The sequence below is a fragment of the Abramis brama genome (genome assembly GCF_963993115.1).
Source record: "Abramis brama genome assembly, chromosome: 11".
Classification (NCBI taxonomy): Eukaryota; Metazoa; Chordata; class Actinopteri; order Cypriniformes; family Leuciscidae; genus Abramis; species Abramis brama.
Window position 1 is genome coordinate 11,603,653 of NC_139973.1, and position 22,057 is coordinate 11,625,709.

General features: G+C 36.4%; 3 protein-coding genes across 6 annotated transcripts; 2 read left to right on the forward strand and 1 right to left on the reverse strand.

The window, feature by feature from the left end:
- Nucleotides 1–2,671: 2,671 nt before the first annotated feature.
- c1galt1lb (core 1 synthase, glycoprotein-N-acetylgalactosamine 3-beta-galactosyltransferase 1, like b) lies at nucleotides 2,672–10,212 on the forward strand. 3 transcript variants are annotated; one of them, XM_084129255.1, is made up of 4 exons: nucleotides 2,672–2,947; nucleotides 3,658–3,909; nucleotides 5,558–6,222; nucleotides 7,478–10,212. In XM_084129255.1, exons 2-4 carry the CDS (start codon nucleotides 3,690–3,692, stop codon nucleotides 7,733–7,735), a joined length of 1,143 nt encoding a protein of 380 aa, XP_083985381.1. In that variant the 5' UTR covers nucleotides 2,672–2,947; nucleotides 3,658–3,689; the 3' UTR covers nucleotides 7,736–10,212. The 3 variants fall into 3 exon arrangements, with proteins under 3 accessions (XP_083985381.1, XP_083985380.1, XP_083985382.1); XM_084129256.1 differs by lacking the exon at nucleotides 2,672–2,947 and adding an exon at nucleotides 3,440–3,564; XM_084129254.1 differs by lacking the exon at nucleotides 2,672–2,947 and having other exon boundaries at nucleotides 3,310–3,909.
- A 256-nt stretch (nucleotides 10,213–10,468) lies between these two features.
- tac3b (tachykinin precursor 3b) lies at nucleotides 10,469–13,074 on the reverse strand. Of its 2 annotated transcripts, none has more exons than XM_084129258.1 (7): nucleotides 12,939–13,074; nucleotides 12,733–12,848; nucleotides 11,496–11,589; nucleotides 11,203–11,235; nucleotides 11,054–11,107; nucleotides 10,754–10,814; nucleotides 10,469–10,626 (listed from the first exon to the last, which is right to left on the reverse strand). In XM_084129258.1, the coding sequence occupies exons 2-7, from the start codon at nucleotides 12,820–12,822 to the stop codon at nucleotides 10,608–10,610; spliced, it is 351 nt and encodes a 116-aa protein (XP_083985384.1). In that variant the 5' UTR covers nucleotides 12,823–12,848; nucleotides 12,939–13,074; the 3' UTR covers nucleotides 10,469–10,607. The 2 variants fall into 2 exon arrangements, with proteins under 2 accessions (XP_083985384.1, XP_083985385.1); XM_084129259.1 differs by having other exon boundaries at nucleotides 10,497–10,626; nucleotides 10,744–10,814.
- Nucleotides 13,075–17,708: 4,634 nt separating this feature from the next.
- On the forward strand, nucleotides 17,709–20,882 carry apof (apolipoprotein F). The gene is made up of 2 exons (XM_084129250.1): nucleotides 17,709–17,830; nucleotides 18,653–20,882. Exon 2 carries the CDS (start codon nucleotides 18,668–18,670, stop codon nucleotides 19,901–19,903), a length of 1,236 nt encoding a protein of 411 aa, XP_083985376.1. The 5' UTR covers nucleotides 17,709–17,830; nucleotides 18,653–18,667; the 3' UTR covers nucleotides 19,904–20,882.
- The last annotated feature ends 1,175 nt before the right edge of the window (nucleotides 20,883–22,057 follow it).

Below are 22,057 nucleotides of genomic sequence, written 5' to 3' on the forward strand. Positions count from 1 at the left end.
TGAGAAGATGACGCAGATGGGTCTCGATTTAGTGTTTAAAATGGTTCTAAAGTGTGCATTTCCTGGATGTCCGAACCGTGAGAAACCAACGAGAAAACGTAAAAGTGCCTTACCAATGCTGCAAAATGAATGGCTAACCTTTCACACTTTCCCATCAACTGATCGAGAGCGCCATCATTTCAGTTCTCACGCATGAGTTGTGGCGCTCACGTGAACTTACGTCAGAGGTCCACACAGAAGAAAATGAATAGTTGAATAAAGTCGTAATTTTTGTTTTGTTTTCTGCGCACAAAAAGTATTCTCGTCGCTTGATAAACTTAAGGTTGAGTCACTGTAGTCACTTGGACTATTTTAACGATGTTTTTACTAAATTTCTGTGCCGGCAGATGCAATTACCTAGCAGTCTATGAAGGAGTGAGTCAGCTCTCAGATTTCATCAAAAATATCTTAATTTGTGTTCCGAAGATGAACGGAAGTCTTATGGGGTTGGAACAACATAAGGGTGAGTAATTACAGAATTTTCATTTTTGGGTGAACTAACCCTTTAAGGTCATGAGACGCGCGAGTCCACATGAAGTGTGCCATTTGGGGTCCAGCCAATCAATGCTCTCAACCCTTCCCCGATTACGACACCGGCTATGCTATGCGTAGTTGTTTTAGAGCAAGAATCTTTAACCCTCTACTGCGCACATTTTGATGGTACATGATAAAAATGATTCCACATCATTTCTTGGTTCATTTAGGAACTTTTTATTTATAAAACATTTTTTTCGTTGCCCTAATGGTACAGAATCATAGAGAAAATGATTAATTCACATATCATTAGACAGTCAGAGAGCAGAGGTGGACGAAGTACACAACTTCCTTACTTGAGTGAAAGTACAGATACTACTGGTCAAATATTACTCCGTTACAAGTAAAAGTTGTAAAGACCTATTTTTACTTAAGTAAAAGTACAGAAGTACTAGTTTTTAAAAATACTTAAGTATCAAAAGTAAAAAGTAAATGTCAATGCATTGTTTTATTATTGTTGCATTGTTGTATGTAATACTTAAAGTACCGTATGCCTCTGAATCTATGCCTGCCTTCCTACCCTCATATCAATATCAAATTTATTTCTAGAACACAGTTCCAGTAGTGGAATTGAATGTGAGATCGAATAAGTGCACTCAATAACGTCCACAATGGTTTCGGACCCAAATGGCTGTTCCCCCAAATATTGCCCTATTTAAAGTTTTTTGGCTTTTAGTATGAATATGTTAGCCTTACTGTTATCTATAAGCTAGTGTGCTCCAAAAAAGTGACAAAAGTCGTATTTAGAAGACCAAACCCAACGTTGAAAATGAAAATCAGGTTTATGTCAGAATCCAATGTCAGATTGACATTGATCTCCAACGTTGGACAGACGTTGTATTGTGGTTGAAAATGAAAATCGGGTTGACGTCAGAAACCAACATCAGTCGGGTTCTGACGTCAACCCGACTTTTATTTTCAATCAATATCCAACGTCAATCTGACGTCGGGTTCTGATGTCAATCAGATGCAGGGTTCTGACGCCAACCCGACTTTCATTTCCAACCAAAACGCAACCCCTGCAACCAAAATCATCCACTGACTGATGTTACTTTCTACTCAAGGACCTTGACAGAATTGTAGTGGAGTAAAAAGTACAATATTTGTCTTTCAAATGTAGTGAAGTTAAAGTAAAAAGTTTCCAGAAAAAATAATACTCAAGTAAAGTACAGATACTCAAAAAGTGTACTTAAGTACAGTACTCAAGTAAATGTACTTTGTTACTGTCCACCTCTGTCAGAGAGCAATACAAAAAAATCCAAAAATGTCAAGGAATCATAAATAAATAAATACAGCCATATTTAGAGCTTATATTGTGTACTAATACGTGATATGTGATAACATTGTCAGCAAAGACATCCTTGAAAAGTATCCCTCATCACACAATGAAAAGAAAAACTGAATTTCTGAAAATGCAAAATAAAAAAAAACTTCATAAAAGGCTTCTCTACACCTTCAATGAATATATACATATTTTGTATGTATAGTTCATTTTTATTTGAAATAAGATTACTAAAGCAAAGCCTTCTGTGACCATGTGTCAGTAAGAAAGTTACTTTCAAATGGCGCTATGTGACTCCCACACCTTATTGGACTGTTCTTTTATCCTTTTTGACCATTCTAAAAGGGCTGTACTATTGGTTAATACTTTTCTTCTTGGCGTGATTTCATTTGCTCTGTGCCTTCGCTTGCTGAAACCATGATGTGTGTGTGAGAGAGAGAGAGAGAGAGAGAGAGAGAGAGAGAGAGAGAGAGAGAGAGAGAGAGAGAGAGAGAGAGAGAGAGAGAGATCATAACCCAATCATAACCCTCCGTTCAAATGACATAATCGTTCAAGTCCAAGATCGACAGGCGATCCGTCCAATCAAATGCGCTTCCGTATGCCCGTATTAGTTGTGACGCGAACAGTTCACAGTTCGCAGTTGAACAAGCGTTTCCTTTTCTAGAATGGTGTAGTCGAAAATATTTAGTTTTATTGTTTAAAATAAAAGCATCACAATTTAGTGGGGTGTGTGTGTGTCACTGTCCACAAAATACTGACTGACAGAGAGTAGCTCTTAAAGAGGCTGGCTAATTAAAATACGGAATTGAACCGCCCCCTCTCGGCTTTACTTGGGGAACATAGGAAGCACGTTGCTAGTTAGCTTCAAGTAAAGCGTAAAATTATCTACCAATCCAAATTTGCATTGGCCAGAAAATAGGAAGGACATGATTTTGGAGCCGATGTTCCTGGTTAGGCTGCCAAATTTCTTCCATTTAAGTTGAAAACCATAGCCTTACTGTTATGCTAGCTCTCTGAGTTGGACTGAAAGGCACAGGAGCCGAATATTGCAGGGGGTTTTTCACTTCAGTTATGGAGGAAATCAGCTGTCTGGTAAGATTGTGACAGTGTTTCTTTCGACACCTGATTGTTCCGCATATAGGCTAAGATATTTCCTATTGTACTTCTGCTGTAATCATGACATAGCTAACAGTTACTTGTTTTTAAAACTTTTTATTTAATAAAAAAAAAAAACTTAGATTAATTTCGTGATTACAGAAGCTGTATGTTTTTTCAAAAATAACAAAAGCAACAGCTGATGATGTCAGTCTTACATTTTTAACAGCTACAACGTATTTAATGTGTTATTTTGCGGAAGTTTGCCAAGGGCCCCCTCGTTGTACGACTACAGTGCTAGTAACGTTAAACGAGCCATAGGCTATTTATCTTAAATTTGCCTAATTTGTCTTAAGTATACAAGACAAATTGTTTATTTTCTAGACAGTAATGGTTTTACATCTGATAGTGTTGCATACACAAGTAGTAATTTCCCTAAGTTAATAATATGAATTCAGTAGAATTTGTAGGCTGTCAGTAGTTGTATCCTGGTATGATGACGTATGCTGCTCTATCGCTACGTTGTTTGTTGTTTAATCTGTCATAGCGATCACGGAGCTGCTGTCAAGCGGACTGTACGGGCCTATCATCGGGTTTATTTTCGGGTTAAAGAGGTCTTGATTTTGAAACATAACCAGATGATAGGTGTGATAAATACTACGCCATCCTCTGCTCACTCTAGTCTTCCTTGTGTCTCTGTCTAATAGTCACACTAAGGTGAGAGTCTCTAGAGCTCGTCATGAAAGCTCTCGGTGCGCGCTCCGCGTTCTACGTGGGCTTTGTGGTGGGCACGTGCAGCCTGTACCTGCTCCTGAGTCAAGTTGGGTTCACGCGGAACTTGGGGTCTCGTAAGGACGAGGCCCACGTGGAAAGCCTGCTGGAGATGATTGAAGAAGAAAACAAGAACTGGAAAAAGGAGAGGTCGGCTCTCTTCAACCTCAATCATCCGCACCATACAGGTAAATACACTGTAGAACTAATTGAGATGTTGCAAATAAAAACAATTATTTTATAATGAGCAAAACGCATGGCAGTATAATAGAAAGAATATACAGAATATAGTAGAAACTATATACCCATGAAGTGAAACTGTATATTAATGAATCATTTGCCCAGAAACAATTTAAACCTGTATGTGAAACTTTAAAAAAGGTAGGCTAATAGGCAGAAGGACAGCCTCAGTCAGGATTTACTGGCATCGCATTGCAAAAAAAGATGCAATTAATGTGAACGGTAGAAAGTGAAGTCATACAGGTTTGGAACAACATGAGGAGAGTTTCTAGGTGAACTGTAACGTTAATAGGCCTACCACAAATAAATTTGATTGCCATATTTATCTTCATTTTTTTCCTTTCAGAATATTTAATAACTATGATTGGGACTGTCATATTACATAACATTATAAAGAGAACAATATTGTAATAAAACGTTGTGAATTCATTGGGTTTAGTTTCCGTATTGTTCCAGGAAGAGCTCGTCAACAACTGGAGTACACATTATGAATAACACGCATTTATTTAGACTAAAAACCCTTTTCATTCATTTGATGAGGAACCTGTTTTTCAAGTTGTTTAACTTGTTTTGCATTGTTTCATTGCCAACCAGAAAATGAAAATTGCTCCCAGGATCTTACAGACAGTCAAATTGCTCCCAGCTTGTTACAGACAGTCATACACACTGTTTTTTAAGAAAATTAAGAATTGTTATAGTTATTATTGTAATAACACAATGAAGGCATTCCCAGAAGAGGTGTGTTAGACTGGTAGAGCCAGGTGATGTATGCAGCACTTCAGCTTTATTACACCCTTTTATATATATGACTTGTGGATATAGCTCCACACCCTGGTGTCACAATTGAACTAGGAGTTAACTGTTCCATTTGATCAAAGTGCTCTTTGTGAGAAACTCTTTTTGGTCACATGTTTGTGTGTTCTCCCTGGAGAGATGGACTTTGCTCTTATTTTGAGCTTGCATCTAATGTTTTGTCCTTGGTAAAGTGTAATGAAATGGACTCTCATATGCTGACTCTAAATTGTATGCATGAGTAGTTGACACAATTAAAGTAGATGTAGATGTTCAAGATATTCTCATGAATATCAATGATATTGTTTATATAAAACTATTTTCTTCAATTTCTTCAACATTTTTAAAACCCATTTTGCTTTTTACTAGTTTCTAGTTTTACTTGTAGGGTTAGTTCACCCAAAAAATAAAATTTTGTCATAATTGCCACACCCTTGTTGTTCATGACTTTTGCTCATCCTCGAAAAATACAACTGAACTGAAGATATTTAAATGAAACCTGAGATATTTCTGTTCCTCCATTAAAAGTGCATGCAATAAAACATTGATACTTCATAAAAACAGTGTAAACTACGTCATCCATATGAATCGAGCAGCTTAATCCAAGTCTTCTGAAGAGACACGATCACTTTATATGATGAACAGATATAATTTAGCCTATTTATTAATATTTAAGCCTAAATATTTTATTCATATTTTATTTAGCATGCACGGTTGAGCTGCAGTTTGACAAATTAATTTTTAGTGTCGTTAATTTGCTACTTTGTAGAATTTGATTTGATAATCTTGGACTATCTCTTGCAGGTGAGGATGGCAAACTGGCTGATGCTCTCTATAAGCGTGTACGCATTCTGTGTTGGGTTATGACTGGCCCTGATAACCTTGAGAAAAAAGCTCGACACGTGAAAGCCACATGGAGTCGCCACTGCAACATTGTGGTCTTCATAAGCTCGGTGGATAACCCCGATTTTCCCACGGTTGGCCTAAACACGAAGGAAGGTCGGGATCAGCTGTACTGGAAAACCATTCGTGCTTTCCATTATGTCATGGAGAAGCACGGGGACGAGGCGGACTGGTTCCTCAAAGCGGATGACGACACTTATGTAATCGTCGACAACCTGCGATGGATTCTGGCCAGCCACTCTCCAGAGGACCCTGTGTATTTTGGCCGGCGGTTTAAGCCGTACGTAAAACAGGGCTACATGAGTGGCGGCGCTGGCTACGTGCTCAGCAAAGAAGCTCTGAGGAGGTTTGTGGAGGGCTTTCGCACCAAAGTGTGCACTCACACTACCTCAGTGGAGGACTTAGCTATGGGTCAGTGTTTAGAGAAGGTAGGCGTTGTGGCAGGAGACTCCCGAGACACCATACAAAGAGAGACATTCCACCCTTTCGTACCCGAGTCCCATCTCACTGGCACATTTCCCAAGACTTTCTGGTATTGGAACTACTGTTATTACCCCATTGTGCAGGTGAGTCTGAATTCAGTGAAAACATATATTTTTTTAATCAATATGTCATTACTTGATCTTCCAATGAAATGACAGACTTCTCTCTGGTGATGTATGCCAGACTTCTCCAATCATTTAGTCCACTTAAACCCCGCCCCTTTCTTACAATCGACCGCAAGTTCAGATCTGCCTCCATCCAATCTACTACCGATGAATATAACCAAGATCCCGCCCTACATTTTTTTTCTGTTTATCTTGGTTGTCCGACAGAATACAAAAAAAAAGATATGTCGCTACATTCTTTACAGCACAACTTTGTGTTTCAGATCGGTCTCTTTTGAAGTTTCTGTTAAGATGCTGTCTATGTAGACAGGGAAGCAAAGATGACGTCTACGTTTATTTAATGCACTCTGAAGGTGTGATTGTCACCCTTTACATACATCATACATCCTGTTCAAATAAATGACACAGACCAGTATTGACTATGTGGTCTTTAATTCTTTGTGTCCTTGTCCCAAGTGAGCGTGCGTTTGTTTTGGCAAAGGTCATAGTCTATTGAGTAAATCTGTGCTGTCACCACATTAATTTAAGCACTGTTGCATGATGATATTAAACACAAGAAAATACTAGCTAATAACTAATAGTAAAAAAATAATAAAAATAAAGAACACTGATTATCTAACTAACCCCAATGTTGTTTGAAAACTGAATGATTTTTTTTTTCTTTTGTGGAATACAAAAGGGGAAAAAAATTGAATTGTTTACTCAGACTGATGCCATTCCAAACTCATTCAATTTTTGTTTTTAATTTTCTTTTTCCATTGAACACAAAAGAAGATTATTTGTGCAATATGTGCTCTTAAAATTACAGTGAATGGGGACCTTTTTCTAGCTTTTAAAAGGATGCAAAAGTCCGTTTGAATGGTGATCTATAACTGACTGAAGTCTTTATTCACTAAAAATCTTCCAATCCAGTTGGCTGGTAACTGCTGCAACTTTTATTGTAAATTGCTTTGAATAAAAGCATCTGCTAAACGCATGATTGCAAGTGTAACTGAGTCGAAACCGAATCGATCGGTTATTATTGTCTTTTGACTTTTATAATAATTTTATGGTGCTTTTTTCAATCATATTGAAAGCTGCAGCTCCCATTCATTATAACTGCATGAAAAAGAGTGATCAGTACATTGTCATTTGTGTTTCACAACAAAACAAATAAATGAATATTTATATATTCCTATATTAATTTGCATAATTCTTTCTCTATCTCTCTCAGGGGCCACAGTGTTGCTCAGACCTGGCTGTTTCTTTCCACTATATGGATGCGTCGCACATGTACCTGCTGGAATACTACACTTACCATTTGCGTGCCTTTGGCTACAAATACCGCTATCAGCCCTCTGAACCCAATGTCATACAAGACCTCAAAGCCCCTGTCCCAGACAAATTGGAAACTGGAGACTCGGAGAAAAAGAAGGGGGTAGAAGCACAGGAAGGAGAAAAACAATCCTCTGAACTTAATGAAAAGTCTTAGCAGCTTTTTGCATAGGATTTTTTAAACAACATTTGCAATTTTCTTCCAAAAGAAGTATTTTTTTGGGGGGGTGGCTTTACATTTTTATTTGGTTGATGTCTTTAATCGTATCCTATATTGTGCCACAGAAATGTGTGCATGACATGTTTGTGTGATTAAATGAACTGGTACTGTTTGAGAGGGTGTTCCTTTTAATAATGCATTTGTACGTGAATGTTTAAATATAACCCCGACCCTAACAGTGCATAATTGTATGAAATGAAGGTTAAGACATGTAGAGCCCAGAGTATGCGGTTCTTGAGATGTGATTAATTTAGCCTATGATCCTGCCTTAACAGTATAATAACATGGGATAAGAGAGGCTGCCTCTGTATTTGTTATATTTGGCATTCATTTGTGATTAATTTTTATTTTTAATACATATATAAAAATATGAATCATGTATTTGCTCTGCACTGTGTAATCATAAGCACACCACCATGTATGATTTAACAGCAATTTCATAAGAACAAGGGGCCTTGATTTTCCTTTCATTTGCTCATTCCCTTGAATTAGTGCCTCTGCTCTGATCCAGAGAAATCATTCATTTCCATATGTTCCTGGACTGCGTTTGTATTGTGATTAGGCAATGTTTAAACGCAGAGCAGATTATATTGTAGTTGTTTATATCTTGCAAACATTCAAGCTCCAGCATTGTCACACATCTTTGCCAAATTTGACTATGTACACACTACTTCCCGTAACATTACATCAATATTAAGATTAACCAGGATGTAGTCTTGATGTAATCAATTGATACCCTTCTCTGGAAGTTTCTTTGAAAGAATACGGATTAGTACTCCATTGAGATCCTGTTGGCTGGCCCAATAGTTCATGAGCACCTAGGGAAAAAGTAAAGGTAGATAAGACGGCTTAAGGATACACTTTATCCATGCTAGTGGGAATTTTGGTCTTGTTGATGAATGGCGTACTGTAACACACTGTGAAGCATGCAGGTTGTGGATTATTGGATTTTTCAGACCACATAATGCTTTATTTAATTGACTGGAGTATGACTGGAGTGGATTGTCTGGTTTTGGTTCATTTCACATCGCTAGTGTGGCAACTACTACAGCAGTTTGTGTGTGAGATTAAAAGTGCTGATTTTACAATTGATGCAGAGTAGTGAAAATAATTCAGCTTCTTGTGATGTGTGTTTTATGTCTCAGTTTCTCAGTTATTTGTGTGTATTTGCTATACTTAAAGGGACAGTTCACCCAAAAATGAAAATTCTGTCATCGTTTACTCACCTTCATGTTCTTCAAAATATCACATGCCTTTGGAAAGACATCAGGCTGAGTAAATGACAGATTTTTTTTTTTTTTTTTTAAACCAATGCCTTTAAATGTGCTGGTGTCGTTAAACTTTCCTTTTAAAATAATGCACACTAAAAGTGTATTAGTGTGCATTATTTTATCAAAAATCACATTCACTTTCTATTAAAGTATGGTAAAGCCAGGAGTTAAAGTAGAGGTTGCAATGCAGGCAGAAGACAGTAATGAAGAATCTTGGCCTGCACTGGCAAACATTTTGACTGTGCACTAACTGAAGGATTTCAAATAAAGTTTATTTGAATGAATAAACTTATTTGAACTGGGAATGAGTTTTATTTTAATACAAACCACTGTTTCTTTTTGGCCACTCCCAGCATCTTAATTGTTGAGGGAATGAATGTGGGTTTTGACTAAACAAGAACCAGCTTTATAGTGAGCCTTCATTAATACATATGGTGTGAATTCTGGGTTAAAAAAAATCAGTTTGCATTGTTTTGTTGATTTAAAGAGGAAAAGTACTCCAGTTTGTGCCACCTACTTCAAGTATGATATAATTGTTTTTGTTTTTTTGTGGTAAAGTTCTATTATTTTAACAAGAAGTTCTGAAATGTTTGAACATGCTGATACTTCCCTAGTATGTTGATGACTTCAGAAAAGCTCTTTAGCTAACATTCCTTTGTAATCATTCAATTTTCCTTGAGTTTACTTTTGTTTGGTTATTTTTTCAGATTGGAAATCTGAACAGAACAATGAAATGCAGATCCCAAAAGTGTTTTGGGAAAGTGCGTTGACAAAGAAGGCCCATAGAAATTTGGGAGATGTGTAGTGGATTATATAACGAAGAGGGAACTCAACTTGTCATAAATGAATCAGAACCATTCATAGTGCTAACATAAAAACCAGCAGGAAGATGCAAATGTCCTTTCCAATCTTTTTAAAGCGCAGTTGCATTTCTGAATTGATGCGTTTCATGCCCTTGTCTTTAATCCAAAAGTATTTTGTTTTGTTTTCTCAATAGGGTATTTTATGTACAAAGTGAATCTTGTACAGCACTTTCACTGCAATCTTTAATTTATAAAAGAGTGTGTGAGGCAAATGTGTGACAAGAATAATTCAATGAGGAATAATAACCAGCATATTAAATAAAGACTTTTTTTAAATAAAGTTTTTTCTTGTGTGGACTTCTTTATGAATAAATAAATAAAGAAATAATTGAGGGAGGGTACAGCACTTTAAATAAGCATATGTTAAAATGAATAATGTATAAGCAGGAATATTTACAGTGTGGGGGTTATATATTCTTCAATCTTCTTATATCTGTCCAATCAACACATTGTTGTCATCCCTTTAAAGAAAACATCCTTTATCTGATTTGAGATTAAGGGGGTTCAATGTAAGAATTATTATCCTACATAAAAACAACAACAAAATATACTAGAATGAATGCACTTTGACAATAAACAAAAAATCATACAGCTCAGTTATCTTACAAAGAAAGATATTTTTTCTTCGGGATGGTAAAATTCCGTAGATGAGTTCTGGACGGATGAGATGAGGCTTCATACACCACAGCAAAACCTTCAAAAAATTCAATACAATTACAGAAATTTCTGAAAAATAATTTTTACTATGTTGATGTAGCTGCAATTAATCAACTCCACAATAATTAGGCCTATACTCTATAACAAAACTTACAAATTCTCACCTTTGCCTTCTGTCCTTTAAGAAACTGTTGCCTCTCCTCTCTCTTCTCCAAGCAGGAATGGCTGATCAAACCAAAACAAACAAAACATTTCTATATATTAATTTACTATAATTCTCCATAGTAGCCACTAGAGGTCAGTGACTGCACTATTTTGTATGTCCTGCAGTCCCTTATTCTGCATTGTGCAAGGTTTGTTTGAGTATGATGATATAAATACAGACAATAATTAACGCAATCACTTATTCCCCACTCACTCTTTTTCGGCTAACTCATATTGACCACCATTAATTAATCTCTTACCAGACACAATGTTTCTCCGTCCCAACAGTCCAACAAAAATGTCATTCATGTTAGCTACAAAAGGACCAAAGAAACAAAGCTCTCGTCAGCCTCTGACATCAATATCAGGATCACACTGAAGCAAGATAATGATGAATATGGAAACGTACGTATAAATGGTGAAACTGTGTCTCGATTTGTTCCTGTAAAAAAAGAAAAAAGAATAATAAAACCAACTTTAAATATCATTGGCCATGACCTCTAAGGAATAGTTCTTCCAAAAATCTCAATTCTGTCATTTACTCATCCTCATGTTGTTTCGTTATTTTTCTGTGGAATAACATGAAGGTCAATAAATAATGACATTTTTATTTTTGCATGAACTATTCCCAATCTTCTGAATGTTTAAAACTATTAAAAGCAAATTTCATCATTCATATAATTTAGTCTTTTTGTGTCTCACCGGCACTCCTCCTGCCCATCAGTCCAATGAAACTGTCATAATCGATATCATCATATCGTTTGTCAAAGCGCTCAGACTGGGGGTCGCTGTTGTCCTGAACATAACACACAAACAGGATGGTTCAAGAACTCAGAAAATGAATGTCTGACTCACTAATGTGAATGACTCAATAACACGAAGACTCCAAACTGTGATGATCATTTCAATTATGAAAACAACCAAAAGAAAATGGCCAGGGAACTGCTTCGAAAACTGATTTCACAAAACATTAAAATAATAAAATAAAGCAGTAAGTGGTATAGGCCATAATGTCTAGCCTATATGTGATCCCATACATTGTTTTAGCCATTTTGTGTGTGTGTGTGTGTGTGTGTGTGCATGACTGAACCTCAGTTTGAGCCCCTATTTAACAGTCAGATATCACATTAAAGAAACCATTAAGGTTTTAATGGAATCAGGATTCATTCTAGCCACCTCCATACATTCTCTATGTCTCAAGAAACATTTATTATTATATCAGTGTTTTCAGGATTCTTTGATGAATAGAAAGTTCAAAAGTTTGGGGTCAGTAAATTTTTTTTTTTTTTTAAGAATTTAATACTTTTATTCATTAAGGATGGATTAAATTGATCAAATGCTGTTCTTTTGAACTTTCTATTCATCAAAGAACCCTGAAAAAAAACCTGTTTTCAATATTGACAATAATAATAAATGTTTCTTGAGCAGCAAATCAGCATATTAGAATAATTTCTGAAGGATCATGTGACACTGAAGACTGGAGTAATGATGCTGAAAATTCAGCTTTGCCATCACAAATTACATTTTAAAATATATTCAAATAGAAAACAGTTCTTTTGTATTGTAAAAATATTTCACAATAAAACTTTTGTACTGTTTTGGATAAAATAAATGCAGCATTGGTGTGCATAAGAGACTTTTTTTCAAAAACATTTAAAAATCTTACCGAACTATACGTTTAAACGGTTGTGTATAGGCCTATATATAATTGTAACAGAATATATTTGTTATCTTCAATTTAATTGACATTTCGGTGGAAATGTTCAAATATTTAGTGTGCAAAACTTTTAAGTAGGCTATAGCCTACTGACTTTTATTCACTAGAGTAAAAAAAAAAAAAAAAGAATAAGTGACAACTAGCCCCTAAACTCACTTTTTTGATCTCATATAACAGTCCGCCTAACAAACGAACGATTTCCTTTTAAAAGAGACTACTTACTGTGAATGATAGGTAGTCGAGCGCACAGCGCGAGAGTCCAGGACACGCGACCAACAGAGAGAACAGCACGAGCGACCAACTGCAGGACATCCTCAGATCCGCTGCTTTTCACACACCTGCGTCAAACTTTATTTAGCCTATGAAATCCAAACCAATAACTTTGTAATTAATCTAAAATAATTGAATAAAACAGGAGATATTAATACCTTTAAAATACACTGAGATGAGTTGGTATTCAGGAGGATGATGTTCAGGTTCTTCTCTTCTAGAGCTCTGTAAAGGCTCGCAGGTGCGCGCGTTCTTTTATTTGTAGTGTTCGCGCGCTCCGCTCACACAAGCTTGGGCAAGCTGACTCTCCAATACGAACCAAATGATGCTAACGTATCCTAGTGACGCAAAGTCATTAACACACCAGAGCCTTGACGTATTTGTGCGGTTAATTACATTGCAACCAAACTCACACCTCATCTTAGTCTCTTGAGCTTGGAATCGTGTAAAATTCAGTCTAATTCAGTTTAAAACTTTGCGAATTGACTTGTGAAGAGTAGGCTATACGAGCCAATATATAATCAAATGGACAAGGGCTTTTTGCTTTGTATTCTGGTAACTCATTTAGAGAAGGTTAAGCAGATTTTTGACTCAGAAGGACACATGTGTGTGATTGTGGGTTCAGTGCTTATTATCCAGTGGGATTATGAGTCATCTATACTGGTCATTCCATTCACTCCATCTCAGATATGTCCTTCATCAGGACAAAGCTGTCGGTAAGCTAGAAAAGGTGATGTCTTGATTAAGATCTGTAGGAGCCTGATTGATGAATGCTTAGATGCATGGCTTTTACCCTAAGCAAGGTTTATTTAACATACAGTCTCTGAAATTGAGTGAAATATTCTTTCTAAAAAGTTATATACATGTCAAAAATGTTTAGCAGACTTTTGACATCTCTATTTAGTCTTTTTCTGTGTGACAAATTATTGATATCTTTAATTTTTGTTCCATATACCTGTGTTTGTGAGACTGAGATGAAATCATGATTGGCATTTGCCATCAAACACCTCAATACCAAACAGTTCAGTAGTGAACTTGGTGTTGTGTTAATGAAAGGAAAACTAAATGAACAAATAAGAGAAAATGTATTTAGTCACCATGACAACAGTGGTCGGAATCACCATCTATTTCTTTCTGGAGAAAAAAAAGTGACACCTCTTTCTCTCTTTCTTTCTCACAACCTCTCTCACTTTATCTCTATAATCACTCACATATACAAACACATTCTGCTTTTACGAGTCTTTTTACATTCAATTTGATTGACCATCTGAGTTTTTTTTTTTTAGAGTAGGAAAATCTCAATTAATTTGCATAACGAAGCCCTGAACATTTAATTAGTTTTTCAAATTATTCTTATTTCTCTCTTTTGATTTCTCAGCAAGCAGGAAAGCTCTTATACACCAACGCACTACAGTCTTCCGGAAGCCGGATTTACTGTAACGGACGTGGAGCTGGAAAACAGGACTTTGAAGTGATTAAGTCCGGTTGTTTGCATTGAGAACAAATGATTCCCTCAGTTTTTAACATTTCCATTACCATCAAAACAAGTGATTACTTTCTGATAGACTTGTCAGTGGAAGTAAGAATCATTAGTTCTCCTAAGACTGATTTGTTCCTGGGTTTGTGAGAAAGTGTGCATGTGTTTGCTGAAGCAGACGTGAAGTATTAGAACAGTTCGGAAGTACACCCACACTCACTACAGTCCAGTCAGTGCTTCTCAATGGTGAATGACACCTACCATCTTTCGCTTACGCAAATAAACTCTCACAAACACGCAAACACACACACTGAGCTTCTCTCTCATTTCCTTTCTTATAGCGTAATTTCCTTGAATTTTTAGTGCATTTCTGGTCTCATTCACATTCAGTCACTAAATGTTGATTCATATAACTTACTTTTTATGTGAATAACATTATCTGTCAGATTAGAATGAAAGATTGAATGCAAAGAACTTCAATGCATGTGCAGACTTTGTTCTGCCAGCTAAAAAAAAACTTCACTATCGTCATCATGATCATAATTTTTCTTATAGGCCTATTATTTACTATATCCAAATGTGGCATTTACACTTATTATTGGTATATTTTATTTGTGTGCGCTCTGTCTCAATGTCATTCAGCTAGGTTGTCGACAGCTTGCATCCAACCCTCGTCCACCTACATACTCACACACAAACACACCTTTGAGTCTTTATATCAAGGATAAAATAGTGGTTAAATGCTTCCTCTGTCCATTCAAACAACCCTTATTTTGAAAAGGAAACTGTCTTGTCTGTCTCATGGTCAGTGGTCATTGAAAGTGTAAGCATATACAGAGCATTCATCAGACTTTGTGTCCTCATTGAAAATTTAAACCAAGGTGACCTAGGTTTCTGAAAACTTTGCAAAGATGATGCATCACTTTCCATGAATCACATGCATGTAGGATGGCATTACATGCAGCAGTGAGAGAAAACCTGAATTTCAAGGCTTTCAGCGTAAATTAATTTCATAAATCCAAGGAATTTACCATGGCCCATGGATTGCTGCTGGATACTTTATCCTACATATTTAGGGTTGAACTGATTTAAGGGACTATTGAAATGAAATGTACACAAGATTTACTAACACACGGGTTTGGAGTTTTATATGTGCAAAGGAGTGTTGCTCATCATTTGGTGGATTCAGAAATAATGCATTGCCTTGTTGATGCCGCATCCTGAGGCTACTCCAGGTAATTTTGTTTAATTCAATTATATATCCAATTATAACTAAATAAGATTGCTTTCAGTCCTATAACAGATTTTACTACTCTCTGGTGTCCATAATGACAAATGTATATCGGGGACATATCTGACATATTTTCTCACACATGGACACACACAAAATCACCCAAAGCATGATAATAAGGATTTGTTAACGCTTGATATATAGCACTGTGTGTGTGATCATGACATTGTGTGCCAAATGTGACTCCCTTTGTGTTTTGGGCCAATAAGTTGGCATGTGAAAATGAGAATCACACTTCTACATATTTCTTCTTGTACATCACTCCTCCCACCCGTTTCTGAGTTTCTCACTTCATGAGAAATGATGCCACTGACACTGGATCCATTAAGCGAATTTTAATAAGCCCTACGTAACCAGACAGCTCAGCATAATGTGTGAGTCCATGCGGGTGCAATAAAAATGTTCAAGTTTATACATGTAGGAGTCTAGTTTATTGTCTTAAAGGAAAATTTTAACATGTATTTGTATGTACAGTTAAAATTGGTAAGCAATTGTTATAAATAATTGTTGGAATGAAATAACCAACAACATCAGAAGTCCAGTGAGTTAGTTTGGGGGAATACTTGGTGGCTCATTCCCAACTCTACACCCAAATGATTTGTTTTCTTAGTGCTGACATCAGTCCGCCAATGTCATTTCACGAGTTCCTTTGCCCATATAATCTTTAAGCTAATAAGGTTAAACGTATTTGGCTTGCTGTCTGCAGTGGAGGGGCTTGAGGAAGCAGCTTCAACTCGAGGTTAGATATACCCCCCAGTGGCACTACTAATGCTTGGATAATGAGTATGGTAGCAAGATGCCTAAATTATGTGGGTGAGGTAGGCGGGGCGCAATGCCAAAACAGATGATGCCAGAGCAAGGTGAGCGGTTGGTGTTCCCTGGGTGTCCACTAGAGGTCGTTTCCCCACACTGTTACATCCACTCATGAAAAGCATTTCCCATCATCCTTGTCTGTCTTATCATTGATCATTGCACTCAGCTGTTCCCACTCACCTTGTTAGTATCTGTGTATTTATACCCTGTCTGTTCAGTCATTGTCATGGAGACCTTGTATAATGTCACCCTGCACTTCGGAGTTCTGTTTACATTTGTTTCTCGTTTTGGACTGCTTTGTATGGACTTTGACCTTTTGCCTGCCTGGATTACGATTACAGATTACCCTTAATAAACTGCACTTGGATCTTACCTGTTTGTGTGCATTTCGTGACAAGCGGCTGCTTATATGCTCCGGCAGTTAATTGAAAGATTAGATGGGTTCACTCATCCCAAAATTACGTTGTGAACTTCACAGTATCTGGCTAAGCCTTTTGCTGAACATGCTGATACATTTGCATAATCTAAATCTGATTTTACCCGTGGTGAGTCTGATTATTGCACTGATTATTTTACTTTATTTCTATGCTGAACCTGAGGAAATGATGGAGAAATGTTTGTGTGAAATGTTGCAATGTACCCTAAATATACCTGTTTATACAGTGAGTGGCTCGGCATGCAAATTCCACTTGCCAGTTCCATTGCCCATTTTTCTCAGAGGTGACTGGGGCTCCCAAGTGAGACCCCATTTGTCAGTCGACATTACGTTGTAGTGACTGACAGATGGGGAACACAACATAGCAGGGTCCAAATGTCCAACTGCACATCTCTTTTTCTTTTTTCTTTTTCATTTAAACCTGGAAATAAACACAAAATTATGCATGCAATACATACATAAGCAAGCAAATACATAAATCTCACACTTCTGGGCCACTTAATAATAATCATCCAACAAAAAATGTATTTAGAAACAACTACAATCTACAAGAGTGGGAGAGAGGTAAAAGCGTTATATATATATATATATATATATATATTTAGCAACATTAAGTTGGATGTTGCATTGAATGCTGATTCAAATATATGGTCTGAGCAGCATGTTTAAAATGACAGAACCAAGTGGAATTTTGTAAATGGGTGCACAGTCCTGTTCTCTCTCACTGTCACACACACTCACATGCATGAAATGAGTGTTCAGCAATTTATCTGGGTCAAACACAAAGCCCCCATACCCCCACATGGTCTTCAGAGAAAAAGCAGAGCGAGAATGAGAGGAAGAGAGGGGACATGAGGGTAAATAAACAAAACGTCCACTGAACACATTGATCCTCTCCACGTGATGTTACATTCAGGGCAATTGGGCCAGCGAGAGAAAGAGAGAGAGAGGGTATAACGAGGGATAGGGAGATGTACATGTTTTTTGTGAAGGCTGGATTCTATCACAGAGGTACTATCGGGATTGTTAGAAGGTAAGAGTCTTATTAATCTCATTTTAATATAAAGATCAATAATTCGAAAGCAAGTATAACATTCAAATTACTTGAAATATATTTTCCTCTGTAATTTAGATGTAATCTTTTTCAACTAAATCTGACAGACTGCATGTTTGAGAAATGTACTTAAAATTATATGATGAAATTTATGAGGAACAATTTTTACTTAATTAATATTCCATTTTAAACTATTTTATAATAACATTTTACTTATTTTATTTCAATAATTTGAACGTATTTTAAATATATAAGATGTATATAGAAGAAGTGTAAAAACATCAGGGAAGGAGAAGTCTTACCAAAAAAAAAGTGCTCATCCCGTTCCTTCCTTTCTTTTCTCTCAGCTGCACAATGACAAAGACAAGCACAAAAATACCCACTTATCTCATGGTCTCACCCCATGATGTAGCTACAGCTGCAGATATTTGTATAGATACACAGGTCAAAAGTTTGGAATAATTAAGATTTTGAAATCTTAAAAATGGTTGCTGGAAATTCAGCTTTGCCATCACAGGAATAAATTACATTTCTATATTACAATAGAAAACAGATATTTATATTATAATTATAATATTTTACAATATTACTATTTTTACTGTATTCAAATAACATCAAATAAATGAAGACTTGGTGCTCATAAGACACTTCTTTCAAAAATATTAAAATAATCGTAATTGTTCCACACTTTTAAAGTGCACATAAACAGCTTCATGTACACTGCAAATACAGTTAAACTTCTCTTTTTTTCTTCTTCTTTTAAAAAAAATCCATAATCTGCGATTTGCTTGGTGCTGCAAGACTCCACAGTTCAACATGGCTAAATGGGGCTCAAAACTCAAAATGTTACTTCTCATCCACCTCTTACTGTCTGAAGTAGTATTTGGCAGAGCTCCACTCCCTCAAAGCAGCCTGAGGCCCTCAGTCACTTCAGAAATTTCTCAAACAGAGCAAGTAGAAACACAAGTGGTTAAAGATGGTCTTCGCGCCGCCCATCAGTTGGTCTTAAACCTCTCAGCCTCTCTACAAGGTCAGCTGGATCTCCAAAGCAATGCAAGTTGTGCAGAACTCGCCAATGGAGGCTGGAGAGGGAAGGGTTTCTCTCAGGAGCTATTGGGGTTGGCAATGGTGCCTGTGTTGGTGTCAGCAGGATGTTTGTCAGAAGCCCAGGCTTTGGTAATGCAACTCTATGCAGTGTTGGGCCAAAATGATACACGTGAATTTTTGCAGGACGTGCTGGTGCTGATCAAGAGAGGCAACGAGAGGGAATTAGCACACATTGTCCATCACACCTTTACCAGTGGATTCCAAACCCCACCATCTCCTCTTATGCTCAACTCTGAGTCACAGTGCCACTTGCAGGCTGTTATATTTAACATCCATCAGCTAGCTGAGGTAGGTGAGAGAGTTGATGGTTATAAGGGTAAAGTTGGGCCTATGGGGAAATGCAAGGGATGGGTGAGGATGAAAGGCACTCAGTTACTGGGACAGGCTGCAGAACAGAGCAGGCCATTGCATATTGGGGAAGCACAGCAGGCTTGTCGAAGCTTGGGAATCCAATGTGCAGGTGTGACCCAAGATGGCGATTCTGAATATTATCAAGTTATCTTGAGGCCTGGAAGCAGCATAGTGCCTTCATCTAACTCTGAGAGCTGGATTCAGAATTGTAAGGTGGGGTCTGTACGTTGGCGCAGAAATGGGGTCCCTCAGCATCACTGTGTCAATGAAAAAGAGGAGCAAGTGTATAGTGTTGTGGAGTGGATTCCTGCAGTTTCCACGCTGTATAATCTGGGAACAGCCGTTTACTATGCTTCGATTAACTGCTATGATACTGCAAAAGAGAGAGCCATCTTCAGCACTTTGGATCTGGGCACAGATGCCCTCATGGCTGTAACCGGGGGAACTGCAGGGGTTGCTGGTTATGCGTTGGGGGCTGGTTTAAAAACGGGTGCGAAGGCAGGGATCAGATATCTGCTGAACAACATGAAAGAGGATGGCGACCTGCTAATGAACCAGAACAGCTTGGAGGATGGAAGTATCACTGTCCAATAAAAAACAATGAGGAAATTCAAGAACAGAAAGCATTGCTCCAGGAACTCAATGATTTTTCCACCAGCAGTAAATGATGTTTAAGAAGCTCTATTTTATATGTGTTCAGTCTGCTACTTTACAGTTCACAATATCAGTCCCATAAACATAATATTGAAAGTTAAATCTCTTAATTTCTACTGAAACTAATTAACTCAAATTTAATTTCTATTTAAATGCTGTTTTAATTGCTCGTTTTAATTGGGTTTTCATATGTCCTAAATGTCACTTTCCATTTTGATTGTAATATTATTAATATCCAAAAGGTATGACATTAGCAGGAAGTAACATCATTTTTTGGTGGGTAAAAAAATAACGATAGCACTTAAATGAGCTTATTGTAGCAATGGATTTTTATTTTATTTAAAACATTCCATTCTGTTAGATAAAGTTACAGAAATCTGTATGATATTTTAATGATGTTCACCAAATGTGTTTTTGCACATGTGAAATTCATGTTTGTTTTTTTCTGTAAGGAATATTATCAATATTTTAAAAGACATCCCTTTGATGCATCATGTTAAATTTCTTGTCATTGTGTAAATAATGCCTGAGCTTGACCAGAGCATGTTTCTTAAAGTCTGGTATGCCTATTCATAGAAATACTTTTAAAGTTTATTTCGACCTCAAAAGGTTCTGATAACAAGAATGGCCAATATCTATTTACAACCTACTCAACATATCATTTCTTCGTCAAACATCATGGGTAACATTTAACTATTATAGGGCAGTTATTTAAATCAATAACAGAAGAGCAGAACACAAGACAAGTAGAATATAAGATACTCAGACATAGCTTAAAGTCAAGACTTTAATTTGTAACTGTCATTTTGAATATTGTCATGTATGACGTGTACATGTTGTATTGTAATAATGGAGTGAATGCTGTGAGGCACGTAATCTTTATTATAAACAGACGCGAGTAAAAGCCAGTTGAGTTTAATCATGCAGTCTCCTGTCATCAATATACATTACAAATATGAATATGTAACAGTTACACGTAAAATCAGTTCAGTAAAATATTTCTACCAGTAGCCAATTTCAGTTGATACATTATTTGTTTGTTTTTTATATAAGGGTGGTTCTTCAACTACAGGCACTTTTGGCCTTGTGAACTTGAGGTAAAAAAAAGTGTTCAAATCAAAATTGTCACAGTCTAACAGTTAAATATAACTAGTCTAGTTTATTGATCCATAAGAGAACGCACTTACATTATAAGACAAATTGGTGTTTTTTGACATATTTTCCGATCCGCACTGAACAAATGTCATATCCATCACATGTAAATATTTGATTATTATTTAAAATTATTATGATATACATAATTTCTTAACAGTGTAAGACCACTTTCACACATAGTTTTACCAATTTATACCTATATTGCAATTACCATAGATTTGTGGATTAAGTAAATTAATTGTCATGAGGCCCAAACACAAAGCTTACATCCACCACAACCTGAAATATAATATTGCATTGGTTAGATACATTTCAGAAAAATAACTACTTGTGTTATTACATTAAGTGGAACATTATCCCATAAACTATTCAGAAATTTTTAATGAGTGATTAGAATTTTGTACATATTTTTTAAAAAGTTATGAGGTGGTGGAAATGACAATGAATGGACGTCCATGTAGAAAAACAGAAAACATTTATTTGAAACCCATTTAACAAATCATTAGTCATTAGTCTGTTTGGTTCCATAACCAGATGAATAGTTACAGTCTTACTGTAAACAACTTTAACCACAAATAGTCACATGAAAAATGTAAGTTACGCATAAATTGTAATTGTAAAATTGTAACATTCTAATTGTAATAAAACTTTATTAAAAAGATATAAATTATTATCTTATAATAATAAAATATTCATATGTAGCCACTCAATCTATGAATTGCACCTTGTAAGCATAAATGTCATTTCCACCTCACCATTGTCATTTCCACCCAAGAAGGTAATGTGGTGGAAATGACGGTGGTGGAAATGACAATCCTACAGTATTTTGTAAAAAAAAATCCAAGCTAGTATTACAGATTAGCTATGAATTGGTAGTTAGCATTGCATGCATGCAAAATACATCTATTTGTGTTAAAAAATCAATTTATTTACAAACTC

What these genes read in the sequence shown, in the direction of transcription:
- tac3b (XM_084129258.1), bottom strand. Translation starts at nt 12,822, where the DNA reads ATGTCCTGCAGTTGGTCGCTCGTGCTGTTCTCTCTGTTGGTCGCGTGT. An exon ending in TCGACTACCTATCATTCACA is followed by an intron (nt 11,590 to 12,732) that starts GTAAGTAGTCTC and finishes TGTTATGTTCAG; the next exon opens with GACAACAGCGACCCCCAGTC. An exon ending in CACAGTTTCACCATTTATAC is followed by an intron (nt 11,108 to 11,202) that starts GTACGTTTCCAT and finishes GTCCTTTTGTAG; the next exon opens with CTAACATGAATGACATTTTT.
- c1galt1lb (XM_084129255.1), top strand. Translation starts at nt 3,690, where the DNA reads ATGAAAGCTCTCGGTGCGCGCTCCGCGTTCTACGTGGGCTTTGTGGTG. An exon ending in CAATCATCCGCACCATACAG is followed by an intron (nt 3,910 to 5,557) that starts GTAAATACACTG and finishes TATCTCTTGCAG; the next exon opens with GTGAGGATGGCAAACTGGCT. An exon ending in GTTATTACCCCATTGTGCAG is followed by an intron (nt 6,223 to 7,477) that starts GTGAGTCTGAAT and finishes TATCTCTCTCAG; the next exon opens with GGGCCACAGTGTTGCTCAGA.
- apof (XM_084129250.1), top strand. Translation starts at nt 18,668, where the DNA reads ATGGCTAAATGGGGCTCAAAACTCAAAATGTTACTTCTCATCCACCTC.